The following is a 15,157-nucleotide window of genomic DNA, read 5'->3' on the forward strand; positions in this document are numbered from 1 at the left end:
ACTCATGATTAATGTGAGTAAATATACCCTTGGGCTCTGGATGCTGGTTATGATTGGTTTAGAGAAGTGATTGAGTATACTGTTCTCTGTTAATCACCTTTCCAATACTATGATGAAATATCAAAATGTATATAACATAGTGATCGAATGGTTATATTGATTCCTAAGCATTTGAGTTTCTGATTCATTATTAATTAACCAATTGTCCTTGGACCTCTAAGGATCATGTTGTAAAGAGCCCAACTAAGAAACAATAATATTCCTCATATTGTGTAGAATCAAAGATCAGGAGTAAAAGTTAGGGTCCCTAAGTACCTGCAATTGAAGATCCATAATTATCCCATTTCCTCCAAGAAGAACTTATTTGAAATACCTCCCAATATAATGAACCATAAGATCAAGAAGTTACCATTACTTCTCCACTAAGTCATCGCTGTTTCAAGATTAAGTAATTAAGGATATATGAAGAAATGACACTTACAGTGAGATATTGATGCAGCTGTTACCATTGCACTGTACTGAGACATCGGAATGTAACTGCTCAGACGGGTTTGACTGTCTCTGGCTTTTTAGGCAGCCCATGGGAACTTTCAGTAAGATGGGGCCCGCATTTCCCTCCATAGTTCTGCCTTTCTAGGAGCATTCTTACAATCATGCTCACACGTGGATGTATCAAATGGAAGCAAAGCTATTTCAGTGGACAGTATGTATCACATACTGGCCATCACAATATAGAACCTGGAAATCATCCACTTATATAACATTGCACTGTGATGACCACACTTGTACATTTGATCTCACAATCTTTTAAATTTATGACAAAGCCAGCCCCCTAGAGTTTCTAACAGCTAACTTTATCTCAGAATTTTGAACTGCACTTTTTTTCTCCAAGACTAATAAGGGAAATGTGATTTGCAACCAGGCAAACTAAGAGAGACACCTTGTGTTTGCCCTCTTTTAACACAGATTTCTCTGGTAACATTTATGATCGAAAACTGTCCAAAAATTTTTGGAGAGGATGTGGTTGCAGTGCCGTATGAAACTTCCCTATCTCATCCTCCCGGAGCAAAGTCCTCATGTTCCCTGAACACTGCAGCAAATATCAGAAACGTGAAGAAAACCGAACGTGGACTGAGCAGATGCCCCGCTGGGAGGACATGCACTCCTGGCTACCATGCACGGCCAGGAAGTCCAGCTGCCCCTCTTCCCTGTGAAGGCCCTCTAGGTGTGTATACTTGTTCTACTACCATAACTTACAGTTAGAATCATTGAGCACTGAAAATGTGATTTGTAACAAACAGCAACGTAGGATTTACTGAAGAATGTGAAGGAACATTTCACCTATGCATTCTAGGAATTATCCTACTGTTAGAATTTGCCTCCTAATTTAAGTACCTCTTCCCACTGCTCCCAAGTTTATGTTAGAGGTTGACCAAAAGCTTCTACCTGAAAGCAGATGGCAGTTGGACACAATAATTAACAGAAGCTTTTTGGACAGATATTCCTGTCATGTTGTACAGTAATGATCAAAAGAGACCCTTTGTCAACACTCCCTTCCAAAGACCAATAATGGAGGCTCATCTCAAAAGTAAATAAGCCCTAAACTCTAAATATATCGCCAGTAATGATTTCTGCATGTATTTTACATACTCACAAGCACATAAGAAAGCATACACACACAGAGACACACAAACACACAAACACACAAACACAAACACACAAACACAAACACACACAAACACACACACACATACACACACACAAAACTACGTACTGTATGCCCCCATCTAGTAATTTATCAACTATTGCACAACCATTGGTTTGTTGTGCTCATCTTTGAGCAAACTCAATGTCCTCTGTTTCATACATTTGTAAACAAGCAGATAAGCACTACAATCGAGGGAGTCCAAGGGGACACACAAATGAAGAAGTCTAAGTATTTCTTTTTAAGATTATATGTAGTAAAAATAAGAGAGTAATATTCCATAAGAATACTCAAATACCTTATAAACTCTTTCAACCAGTAGTTACACCGGAAATTAACACACAAGTTGAGTTTCCTTCTTTATAAAAATCACAAATTTCCTGATACCTAAATCAATGAAACACCATCTCCCCAGTAAATTTCCAAAGTATAAAGTTACTTGAGGAAATTCTGAGCAAGGAGTAAAAGACTTTTATGATTAGAAGCACAAAAAACTAAAGAACAAAAAATACAACCCAAAAGAACAAAAAATCTTATAAATTGAAGAGTTATCAGATAATGGGAAGATTCCCCCATGCTCATGAATCAGTAAGATATATAAAGTGAAATACCTAGACCATCTTATAAGACCATTTTTCTTCTATCCTTTTAAAGCTTGATAAAATTTATAAGAGTTGGATGTTAGTATGAGAAACAATATTACAGAACGGGAATTTTTTATCCACTTTCCTCCCAGTCTTCTGCCATGTTCCCTTAACCTCATCCATAAAATCTCCCCAACATGGCTTCCAAAACATTAGCTGAACAAGGACATCACCAATGAACATGAAGAGGTGAATGGGACCCAGAACCTACAGAGCGAAATTTAGGCAATTGCACAATAAGAAAATGTATGCAACTGTATCCAATAGAAGTGTGTTTTTTGGATAAAGACCAAAGATGGAACCAGTTTTCTTATCCGACTGATAGTCTGTATATTACTGCTGTGAGACAGTGTATGCTTTCCTTTATTTATGGGTCTTTGTTATTTTCTTGTTGCTGTATACTTTTTCCCCTCTTTTGTTGAAGACTACAGTTTTATTTATCATTCCTCTCTTCTTGAGTACATAGACCATAAATTCAGACTGCTGTTTCCCTTTTGTAGACCAAGACTGCTGAAGAGAAATGGTTTACTGGTGATTATACTATGTAAAGTTTCTCCTCTTGTGTTGATAGGAATGCCACGTTTACTCAGTAATAAAGCCTAGGATAGTATCTGTATTCTTTGATAACATGTTGAATGTTGAGCCAGGCTCATCTATATTTTAAAATGTTCATTGAAATTTCAGGTGTTAGTCAAATGCAGCCAGCTGTATGTGTGACTTGGTCTGTTCCTTTTATATTTTTATATTTTTATTTCTTTATTTCTTTATTCTCTTAGTCTTTGATTATTCTGTGTCGACTTGATGTTTTCTATGTTTCTAGTACTTTAACAGGTATCTCTTTCTGAATTGGGGGCTATAAATGAAAAGGGGTTACGATGATTTCCTTTCTTTTTTAGGTTCAGGGAAACATGAACGCAAAGTCCATACCATTCCATCAGTAGTGTCTCCAAATCGACTGCGATCTACAAAGAAAAGTTTGTTCGGCCAACCTCTTACGAGTATTTTTGAAGACAATAAGCTGCCTACCCCAATAATTGTGAGTATCATTTTGGGTTTCTACAACACCTTTGTTCTAAGTAAGTTATTCGATCAAACTGAGGAATGTTTAGATAGCTTATCCCTGAGGGTAAATCATTTTAAAATAGAAATAAGTTCCACTGAATTTCGAATCACTTAATTGAAAGGTAAAGTATTCCCATTTTACACTGAGTGTATCAAAGACACAAACCTAAAAGCTTGTTGAAGGATATGGGTTTATGGAAGTGTCCTTCAGATTACCCAATGGTAAAGTCATCCAGCCTCTTTATGAGTACATATTATTCTGGAGTCTCCCTTAATATCGCCTCTGAGATTACTCAATCTTTTATAAATAAAAATATCAATAGACCTTTACATTGTCAAGCAATTACATATACACATTGGTTTTGCTACATATTAACATCCTTTATCCTACTGGACGATGTATAAATGTCAGCTAACATAGCTCAACCTATTTTAAATGAGATAGTAAACATCTTAAGGAAATAAATATTTACAGTCCAGCATCTACTTTAGCAATAAAATTGTGCTTAGAAATTATTCTTCAGGTGAACATATTTATCTTGTCATACACATGAGGATCACTGCCATTTCTTAAGTATTTTAGAGCAGAATTTTCTAGTAACTATAATTTGGTCATGTAATCAATTGAAAATAGAGAATATGTGGAACAAATCTCTACATGATAGTCATTTTTGCAGAGTAAAATTATGGAAGAACGGTAGACATATACTTGGGTTCTTAAATGTGGCAGCACTTGAGACATGTTGAAAAATAAGAAGTCACAGAAAAAGGAAATAAAAGTCTCAGAAATATGGTGAAAAAATCTTTCGTAAAAATGCAAAAAGGATTCATAATAGGGGCCATGAGAGACAGGAAGTAAATTAGTAATTTGAACTCTGAAAGGGCAATATCCATATAGTTACAAAGGATGGCATGCTTGAGAAATATAATAGGAGGAAACAAACTGTAATAGAGGACTATTCACCAAAATGCTTTGGGGAACAGAGTCTAAACCATGATGTTTCAAATTGGGGGACAAGGAAAGGTTCAGTGTCTCAGTTATAACTCTGTATCCAAAACTACCATAACTGAGGTTCACAATAAATGACTTATTTTGATTCAGATATGTGAATATCTAATGATAGAAACTTATCCTAATCCCACACAGGATATGATGTCTATAATTGCAGAAAAAGGACAAAGTTCTGATCATTTATTCAAAACTATGTCTGAAAATTCACACTGTTCCCTGAGGGACAAGATTGACACAGAACTATGTATTAAATGGAATGAAGAATGTGTGTTGGTTGTAGCTTCAGTTTTAAAGGTAGGGAAGGGTTTTACATCTCCAACATTAAACATCCCTCTAGAGATGCATACATGCTTTCTGTCCTAGAGTTTACATGGCAATGTCTATTTCCTGGAACGATGGACACATGACCTCCTGATAAGAGGCATGACAGTTAAAAGCTGGCAAACCCAAAGAATCATCACAAAGACAACGGTGACCAGCTTCTGCTGAGAGTGAACTTCCTCATATATCAAAGGGGGTTTAGTTTGGCGTTACAAATGTCCAAACTGATTTCACCTCTGACAATACCATGTGATGTATTAGCTGAACATGTAATAGCAGTGATAAAGGTGTGTTTAACAAAATACATGTCTTAAGTATTACCAAGACATATCCCTCATATATAACAGTTCAAAATGTCTAGTCCACCACTGATGTACAAAAGGATAAAGAATTTGGATATTGTTCCATGTCCAGTAGATACATGAAATTGTTAAGCTTCTCAATCAAAAATAAACCAGCACTTTTACTTTTGCCAGATATTGACATTCAACTTCCAAGTCAAATAGTCAAGAATTAGCCTAACTGACACTTAACTTGTCTACGCTCTTAAATTGCCAGTGAGCTACAGTGACACTAGAGGAAATATCATTGTTTTATTTTTGTTTTAGCCGTGATCTGAGTTCATATTTCAGAACCCTGTGTAGCTATGGTCCAGACACCAAGAGAAAAGATAATGCTCTGGGATTAACCAGGCTTAATAACATTAAGCAAAGGTACCAAATGATTGCTCCTTGGCCCTTGAGATTGCCAAGTGTCTCTGGTTCTCATTGTCAGAAACTTGGGATCACATCCTGGGTAGACAATTAAGATCAGTGACTGAATGTAGCCTTGTGCATTCAAATCAATTTACAGTTACAAGAACACCTGGGATTCTTCCATTCTTTATCTCTTCTTATGGAGTTCCTATCTCATTCATGGCATGGCATTGAAACCTTCCCCCATTTCTTCCATATAAGTCCCTCATTAATCCATAAGATGCAATGATTGGCTCTGGCTCCTCCTGCCCTATTACAGTCAGATGCTAGATGGAGCCTATCAGAGGGCAGGTATGATTGGCTGCTGTCTGGATGTACCACATGGGAGCTGATTTCTGTCAAGGCAGAGAGAGCTTTGGATTGGGAAGTAGAGTGTAGATCTATGATGGCAAGTAGTGCTGTGGACTAGAAGTCAGGGAGGCAATTTGAAAGGAAAATAGGTTTGTTTCATCGCTATAGCACCTAGGACTCTGCTTCTTTGATTCAAATCATAGGTAGGAAAACACAAGATCCTGCATATAAGTTCCACTTTTGAGCCAAGATTCTGGGGAGATGAAAGTTTGGGAAATTTTTCTGGAAATAGGGTCTCAACCAGTGATTTTCAGCCATACTAATCCTACTACAGTACTACCTTTCCTCATGAGTTGGTTATTACTAACCAGTACATGATTTTGTTGCTGTTCCTAATTAAAAATTTGCTACGATATTAATTATAAAAAAAGGATAGAATAACTGATATGGAAGATATATGATAGGTGACCCCCAAAAGGATTTTGACACACAAGTTGAGAATCACTGGTCTAAACTGCTAATTTTAAACAAAACAGTTTTTCAAGTACTTTCTCAAATGTACATTAACCATTCCTTTTTTTATTTCCATTAAAAAAAGGACTTTATTTCAAATATAGATGGAAGCCTCCTGACTTCCAATTTATATGAAAATTGGCTTACCATCCCAGATGAAGGAACTCTGGCTGGAAAAATTAGTGCCATTCAAAGGTAATGATACAGTTAAGCATGTGGGGATCAGCACAAACATAGAAGCAGTGCTTTTGTAAGATTCATAGCCTTGTGTTTACAGGATTATAAGCTGGAATGATATCCCATGCCACGAGGTTTACTTAGCTCATACTTGTATTGTCAATTTTTAAAAATGTGCATTCCTCAAGCTAGAGTGTTGAATCATGTCTGTAATCCCACATGGGAGTCCTCTCCTTTAATACTCTTATGGTTTAGAAGACAGCCTATGTAACACATCGTGTGCACATCAGCATAGAGTATTGGTTTAGTTCCTGTGTGAGACATTAAAAGAAGTATGTGTGTATAATACCTGTGGGATACATGCTTCATAGTATTATTGCCATGCTATTGTGAATATTTCACTTGTTAAGTATGTCATTGATTAGAACATTAAGCTATAACTGAGTTCTTTCTCAACTACAACTACCTAGGGAAGTTTAAGTCAGGTACATCACTGACTTCTTTGAATTATTCTCCTGTGCGATGATCCATAGGAAGATTTCGTATTTAAGAGGCACATTGAGCTCCCATTGCATAGGACCTCTACATCTCTTCCTTGACTGTAAAAGAAGCTTTTTAACTGCATTGTGTAGGGTCCCTAGTGTGTTTTCTGCTCCTTATATTCTAGAGTGTCACAAGGGTGTTACCTGGATTCATTCTACATTAGATATTAAATTTGTCTTCATGGTGGCTGGAAAGATGTTTTGCTGTTCAATAATGCTGGATGTTTTCCCACGTAGAACACACATAGTCTGCAACAATATTCATTCTTTTAATACCAGGGATCCTGACACATTTCTCTAGCTTCTCTAGGTAGCAGTCTTACATCTAGTATACAGAAATTCATACATATTTTAAAAAATTTTCCCTTGATTATATTCAGAAAAATCAGCTGTTAAAAATATTTTATGTAATACTCTAGTTATATATTCTTACATCTTTGATTTCTGATTAAACTTGAGTTGGTCTACAAAATGTTTACCTTGTGTTTTTTTGTAGTTAGTTTTGTAACTAACATTACTCTTAAGAGGATCTAACAGAAAATTCTCCTTTTTGTTGTTTAGCCTTCTACAACAGATCCCAGAACCAAACTTTATACTACTGAAATATCTCATTTGTCTATTAGTGATAATAAAAGACTCACCCATGAATAAGCTAGATACTAAAAGGTTATCGATCCGCCTTGCTCCGCATGTCCTATGGGGTTGGACTTCTAGCAACTCATTATTTGGGAAAGTTGTCTCAAGAAAGGTAAAGGGATCTGATTTTTGCCTATGGAAACAAAATTCTAATTGTGATACAGGAATTTAGAACCCTTTATAAAGATCATAACTGCAAAAGGAAACCTTAGGATTGCATTCTTCTAGAGTGGAGAGGAATATAATTTGATCTATTTCAGGAAGTGTGGGAAGGGAGATTGTTGATATAGAATAAAGTAAGTGAATCATTTCTTTCTCCTTAAATATTGATTTTAGATATTAATGTTTTAGACAGCCATATGCTGCACTTAGAATGGTAGTCCAAGAAATGGTGTGTGAGGGGTTGGGGATTTAGCTCAGTGGTAGAGCACTTGCTAGACCCTGGGTTCGGTCCCCAGCTCTGGAAAAAAAGAAAAGAAAAAAAAATGGTGTGTGTTATTTTGTATGCTTTCCATTATTTTAACACTGCCATATTTCAGGTACACTTTCATGTTCCCCAGATCTACTGTAGCTGTTAATTTTATATAAACCCATACACATTAATATTTTTCACTAATTTCTTTACTCTATAACCTGATTGCAGTCCTTTCATCCAAGACCCATCCTCACAATCACTTCCTCCCTCCATTCTCCTTTAACTCTGTAGTGTAGAACTTCCATGGACACCAACTCACTCTCATACAACAATTCACAACAGGAATAAGTGCATCTATGCCAACTGAAGGCAGACAAAGCAGTTCAGCTAAAAGAAAGCAATCCAGTGGTAGACAACAGAGTGACAGCCAGTTCCCGCAACACTAAGTAGGGGAACTACCTGAGATCAAACTGCACATCTGCTACATATATGTAGGGGTGCCTAGATCCTGCTGCTGGAGCATATGAAGCAGGGAGGTCCTGCAGATTCAAAGCTGAAGGATCACAACAATTAAAGGCAACAACAAGAAACCAGGTTATAGAAGGACAGGCACTTCTGGGGAGTTCCAGTAATGATGGTGTAGCAAAATCCAGAGGACTTGAACCAGACCAAGTGACTTATTTCAATGTACATTTGCAAGTAAGCCTGTTTGGCCAAAAGGGTATAATGTGTAACACCTAATGGCAAAACACATCTCACACAGTGCATTTTTACAGATGTTCTCAAATTTTTATTTGATTTTTTTTAATTTTGACTTTAAATTTAAGACTATATTTAATTGTAATCTTTGAAATTTTTGGAGGGGTGTTGATACCAATGGAGATATAAAAGGATTGAAAAATGAAATGAGAGTTACTTTATAGTATTATGAAAAATTTACAGAGATTAAATAATGAATACATTAATTTAAAAAGGAAGAAAGGCAATAAAAAAGTAAAAAATGAAAGAAAGCGCAGTAAATTTTAACTAGGAGTTCTCAGGGATTAGGTCCACAGGAAAGAATACAGTGAGATTACACATGATGGAGGAGGATAGCCTATCTCACAGTTTGAATAGGATTCTCACCCAGGACTCTACTTGGCTTAGACAGACACATAACATTGTTAGTTAAATTCCAATTACCAAGCTACTGGAAACCTAAAATGCAAGTCTGTATTAAATTGCATGTTCTGTCCAAATGTAGCAATAAATAGTATTAGTCACTCTTAGTAGATATTAAATATTGCTCCTTTATGGACAATTCTTTTCAAATATACAATTCTGCATGCTCAAGTATGAAAACAAGGAAGTAAAACTATTCTGTACCATCGGCATATAAAATTAGACAATCCACTGACTGTGATTTTCCTAAGAACGATTTCTTTCCTATCATGTGCAAGACTGCACAATCATAAACTTAGGTGCATCCTGGGAAGAAACATATGTGATGAATAGAGTTGATTAAACCTAAGTCAGGATCTCAGAACAAAAGTAACTTATCAGTTTTGATCAATGTAGGAAATGTCATAATTTCCTACTAATGCTGTGACAAAACACTGATGAAAAACAATTTTGCAAGACAGGATACACTCTGGGATAGACTTGCAGTTACCATTTAAGTACTGAGAAATGTCTTGGCGCAAAATGAAGCAGGGTAGGAATCTGGAGGCAAGAACTGAAGTAGAAGCTTAGTACTAGTTCTCCCTCCCACTTTGTATCTCACAACGTTCTTTTTCTGACTAATAGCTTAAGGGCCGCACCATCCTGGAGATCTCGACCTTACGAATTCCAAGGTTAATCAGGACAATATTCTTCAGTCTTCCCCATACAACAGGTCAATCTGATGGAGGAAGTTTCAAATTAAGACTCCTCTTCTCTCGGCGGTTGGGGATTTAGCTCAGTGGTAGTTCGCTTGCCTAGCAAGCACAAGGCCCTAGGTTCAGTCCCCAGTTCCGAAAAAAAAAAGAAAAAAAAACTCCTCTTCTCACCAACTCCTTCTCTCAGTCACCTTTCTATTGCCTAGTAAAACACCAGGAGCTAAAACAAGTAAAGAGTGCACTTGGTGGAACGCATGGCTCCAGCTGGATATGTAGTGAAGATTGCCTTATTGGGCATCACTGGGGAAGGAGCCCCTTAGTCCTGTGTAGTCTGGATGACCCAGAGTCTAGAAATGCTGGGTGTCAAGGCAGGAGTGGGTGGGCGAAAGAGGACCACTGTCATAGAAGCAGGGGGTGGACATACACGGTTTGTGGCAGGGAAAATAAGAAAGGTGATGATGTATGAAATGGAAATAAATAAATATAAAACAATAAAAATAAAGCAACATGACCTAAGAAACTTACTGAAGTAAGTGTTTCTTTGGGACTTGGAAATGCAGAGGGAGTAGAGACCTTCAATGGCATGACAGAGGAGCATGGCTGCAGACAGGAACAACAACCAAAGGGGAAGCTGAGACCTGATGGCTCTTATCTTGGGCAGCAAAACTGTAGCAGGGAAAGATCATTGAGAATAGTCACCAGCATTTTGTGACCCAAATTCTAAGCAGTGGCATACTTCCACCAGCAGGGCCAAAGGACTTAAAGCAGCAGAAATTTGTCACCAAGTGTGTATTGCCATGCCTGGAATTAGAGTGGCATCCCTTTCAATTCATCACAACAAAACCACACACACTGGTCCTCCAAAAAACTCAACAAACCACTGTCATCAATTTGATTCACTCACAGTATTTAGCACCATGTCAGTTCTGAAATGTTGCTTTGTTGAGTAGTCCTTCTATTCCTTGCAATCTACATGAAACGTTAACAAGTTTTAGTAAAATGCCAAGAACATAGAGAACCCATTTCAGAGAGTTCATTTCATGGGTTCCTATCTGTTTGTGGCAACTGTTATTTTTCTCATAATTTTGGATTTCATTTTAAGTTTCCATTTTGTAAACTCTGTGAAATGACACTCCTGAATTTGCCTTGTGTATTACAGATATCTCTTATGCAAATTATGATTGACAATTATATTCAAATATTTGAAAATGATAATAAATATTGCATCCACATTGACAAAAGGTCTGATGGATTAAAGACATCTGCAGATTTCATAAATTCTTCTGGCAAATCAACTGCTATGGATGAAATCATAGGTGGACACAATAGGAAAGCCTGTGGCAATGATAAAATTTAAATATTTTGTATGTTGCTCTACAGGCATGGTCCTTCAGGTATGAAAAGATTTATTTAGACATCAAGGGAATGGAAGGACAATATCATTCTGTGATTTCATATATTTGTAAATCTCAAAGGAGCAAAGAGGTCACAAAATTATATTAGAATACGGGAAATGTTTTGAACAAAAATTTCATTAAATTATGCTTAAATATATGTTATATATTTATATACACATTTACTTATGTGCATCTATATACATACAGTTATGTATGATAAACTATTTACCCTATAAGAATCCCACAATATTGACTTTTTTCCCATGTTCCATAATTCATAGGATATATCATTCATATGAAAATGTTATTTTGGATGAAATCATGTAGAAATATTTATTTGATTCATGTATCCATTAAAACATTCTGCATGTTTAAGCCCTGTACCACTGTCAACATGCTTAGCTATCCTACTGTAAAAGTAATAATTTTTTTAAATTCCTATGAGAGACAATCTTGCCAAATTTTTAGCATTGGTATAAATATTAAATTGAAGAGGATCCACTTAAAAAGATATGTGAAGAATGATAGAGGCTAAAACACTCGTGATCATTAGTTAGTGACACTCAAATTCATATCCATTGATAACTCAAGTAATTCTTTGTATAGATTTAAGAAAACATATTGAAATATTACTCTTTTATTTTAATTGTGCTTCATATTTTTAATTATACTATTTTTAATGCTACAATCCAAATAACAATTCAAAATATTCATTACTTAAAGTGTACAAAGGGATGTCTTGCAAAGTTTTTTAAAATTTTTTATTAGATATATTTCTTTACTTACATTACAAATGTCATGCCCCTTCGCTATTTCCTGTACATAATCCCCCAAGCCCTCCCCTAACCCTCCCCCATACAGGTATTCCCCCTACACATCCATCTTTCTGTCAACCCCATATTCCCCTGCACTGGGGTCAAACCTTGACAGCACCAAGCACTTCCCTTCCACTGGTGACCCAATAAGGCTCTTCTCTGCTACATATACAGTTGGAGCCCTGAGTCAGTCCATGTATAGTCTTTCGGGGGTTGTTTAGTCCCTGAAAGCATGCTTGGTTGGCAAAGTTGTTTTTATGGTGTTGCAAGCTCTCTCAATTCTTTCTATACTCCCTCTAATTCCACTGAAGGGGGTCCTGTTCTCAGTTCAGTGGTTTACTGCAAACATTGACCTCGGTATTGGACATGCTCTGGATATGTCTCTCAGAAGAGATCTGTATCCAGTCCTTTTCTGCATGCATTTTTTTTTAGCTGTGACAATATTATCTACTTTTCGTGGATGTATATAAATGGGCCACATGAGAGGCAGGCTCTGAATGACCATTCCTTGAGTTGCTGCTCAAAACTTTGCTTCCATATCCCCTCCTAAGGATATTTTTACCCCTTTTAAGAAGGAGTGGAATACATATTTTGGTCATCCTTCTACTTAAGATTCCTATGGTCTCTGGATTGCACCTTGGGTAATTCAAGCTTTTTGACTAATATCCACTTAAACATGAGAAAATACCTAGTGTGTTTTTCTGTGATTCATTTACCTCACTCGGTATGATATTTCCTAGTTCATTCCATTTGCTTAGAAATTTCATAAAGTCATAGTTTTTGATAGCTGAGTAGCAGTACTCCATGGTGTAGATGTACCACAGTTTTTAATCCATTCCACTGTTTCAATGGCATCTGGGTTTTTTCCTTCTCCTGGCTATTATAAATAAGGCTACTATGAACATAGTGGAGCACGTGTCTTTGTTGTATGTTGGAACATCTTTTGGGTATATGCCCAGGAGAGTTATAGCTGGGTCCTCAGGTAGTGGAATGTCCAATTTTTGAGAAACCTCCAGACTGATTTCAAGAGTGGTTGTACCAGTTTGCAATCTCATCAAAAATCAAGGGGTATTCCTCTTTCTCCACATCCTGGCCAGCACATGCTGTCACCTGAAATTTTTATCTTAGCCATTCTGAGTAGTATGAGGTGGAAACTCAGTGTTGTTTTGATTTGCATTTATCTGAAGTGACATGAGTCTATTATTTGAGTATATTTTTCTAACAATGACTTGTTTGTTTCATTTAGCAGGAAAGAACAGAACAACTACCACCTATAAGTGGTAGAGGATGACTGGAAGACATTCTAAGATCATTCTATTTTCATGTTCCTGTCTACTTCCTACTAAATCGTAGCAGAAGATATTATTTCAAGATCCTACTTCTGCTTTTATTTCACCATATTAGTTACAAATAGTTTTCCCTCATTTAAGTTATTTTATGTTGTATATTATACATTGTTTTCTATTATAATAAATGTTATTAAATTGTGTTATGGTTACACTGCAATGTGCCTTGATTATAATTCTCCATAATCTTTGGGATGTAGCATTTTTCAGTCTACAGCCCATTTCTAGTACTAGTTTTCCCACCTCAGTTACCAAAGTATTGCCAGAAGCTAATGACATTAAAAACCCCTCAGCGTTATGACTAGAATCCAGTGTGATACAAAGTTCTAAATAAAATTCTAGTAACAATAAAAATTAATCATCACACTTGATGAAATTAGAGGTGGATCATGGTTTTTAGAATATACAAAATGACCTGAAAACACACGCGACTTAACAATTGAGATACAGCCTTTGGGACATGAATTTGGGTCATCAAAACATACTGTAACAAACAAACAAAACTGGGTGTTGTAGCACCAGCATCTCTAGACCAGAAGATTCTACAAGGATGGAAATCAGAATTGGAGACTGTAATTAACAAGAATTTTTGCTCAGATATTCCGGACATGTTTTTTAGTAATGATCAAAAAGACCTGTGGTGAAAGAGAAAAAGAGGGAGAGGAGGAGAGGGAGAGGGAGAGGAGAGGGAGAAGGAGAGGGAGAGGGAGAGGGAGAGGGAGAGGGAGAGGGAGAGAGAGAGAGAGAGAGAGAGAGAGAGAGAGAGAGAGAGAGAGAAAGGCAAATACTGTAAGCTCTTAAATTTCAATAAGCTCAAAGCTGTAAATTCATCACTAGTGATGTGCTCTGTATATTTTTACACACACACAAACATATAGACATACATATACACACACATACATGCACTCACACACACACATCTATATTCATTACATACACTCAGAAATGGACAGAAGAATACAGTACATTTGTTATATCTGTGACCTCATCATGAAATATTTTTATTCAAAAATTGTCTATCATGAAATGGTCTCCAATACAAATTAGAAATATGGAAGTGTCAGAAGAAACCTCCAATAAAGTAATTGATAATTTCCATAATTACTCTTTATAGATACCTCCTGAACCACCATTCTTATATGTTTGTAATGTTTTCATTGATTACTATTATTATTTTAAAATGTTTATTGAAAATTGAATTATAGCACTGTAGGCTGACTTTTCTCCCTTCAGTCCCTGAAATATAAATTATCTCAATATTGTTTTATATATTTATTTATGTATATATATATCTTTAAAAATAATAATACATCTTGAGTCCATTTTCTTGTGTGTGTGAACATGATTTCCAGGATGTTCAGTGTGTATTAGATAATCCACATGCAGATCGTTTCTGGAAAAATTACTATTCTGGCAATCATATTAGCTGCCGATCATTTTTGACACATCAAATTTTGACCATTGTCTCAATACTTCTTGGTACTGCTGTCATTGTGGTTTTGCACCCTTTTTTATGAAAGGCAATTTCAAAACAGACTTTCAAGTATGCTGGCCTGTGTAGTCTTTGTAACCCCTTTTCTACAATGTTCCCTGAGCTATGGAGAGTTTAGCTATAATGTACATATATTCACAAGTGTTAGGTACTCCACTATGCACTTCTCTCTTCGGTG

The 15,157-nt window shown here is 36.3% G+C and overlaps 1 protein-coding gene across 2 annotated transcripts in view; it reads left to right on the forward strand.

The window, feature by feature from the left end:
- LOC147996282 (rho GTPase-activating protein 20-like) overlaps window positions 1-13,647 on the forward strand; it is a 36,520-nt gene extending 22,873 nt beyond the window's left edge. For both annotated transcript variants that reach the window (XM_087640815.1, XM_087640822.1), the window contains 7 exons: window positions 967-1,225; window positions 3,246-3,385; window positions 4,559-4,717; window positions 6,389-6,498; window positions 7,584-7,770; window positions 11,089-11,323; window positions 13,388-13,647. In XM_087640815.1, the coding sequence (XP_087496941.1) occupies window positions 967-1,225; window positions 3,246-3,385; window positions 4,559-4,717; window positions 6,389-6,498; window positions 7,584-7,770; window positions 11,089-11,286 (1,053 nt within the window). In that variant the 3' untranslated portion in view covers window positions 11,287-11,323; window positions 13,388-13,647. The remainder of the gene's footprint in view (window positions 1-966; window positions 1,226-3,245; window positions 3,386-4,558; window positions 4,718-6,388; window positions 6,499-7,583; window positions 7,771-11,088; window positions 11,324-13,387) is intronic.
- The last annotated feature ends 1,510 nt before the right edge of the window (window positions 13,648-15,157 follow it).

Source organism: Rattus norvegicus, chromosome 2 (assembly GCF_021556685.1).
Source record: "Rattus norvegicus strain SHRSP/BbbUtx chromosome 2, alternate assembly SHRSP_T2T, whole genome shotgun sequence".
Classification (NCBI taxonomy): domain Eukaryota; kingdom Metazoa; phylum Chordata; class Mammalia; order Rodentia; family Muridae; genus Rattus; species Rattus norvegicus.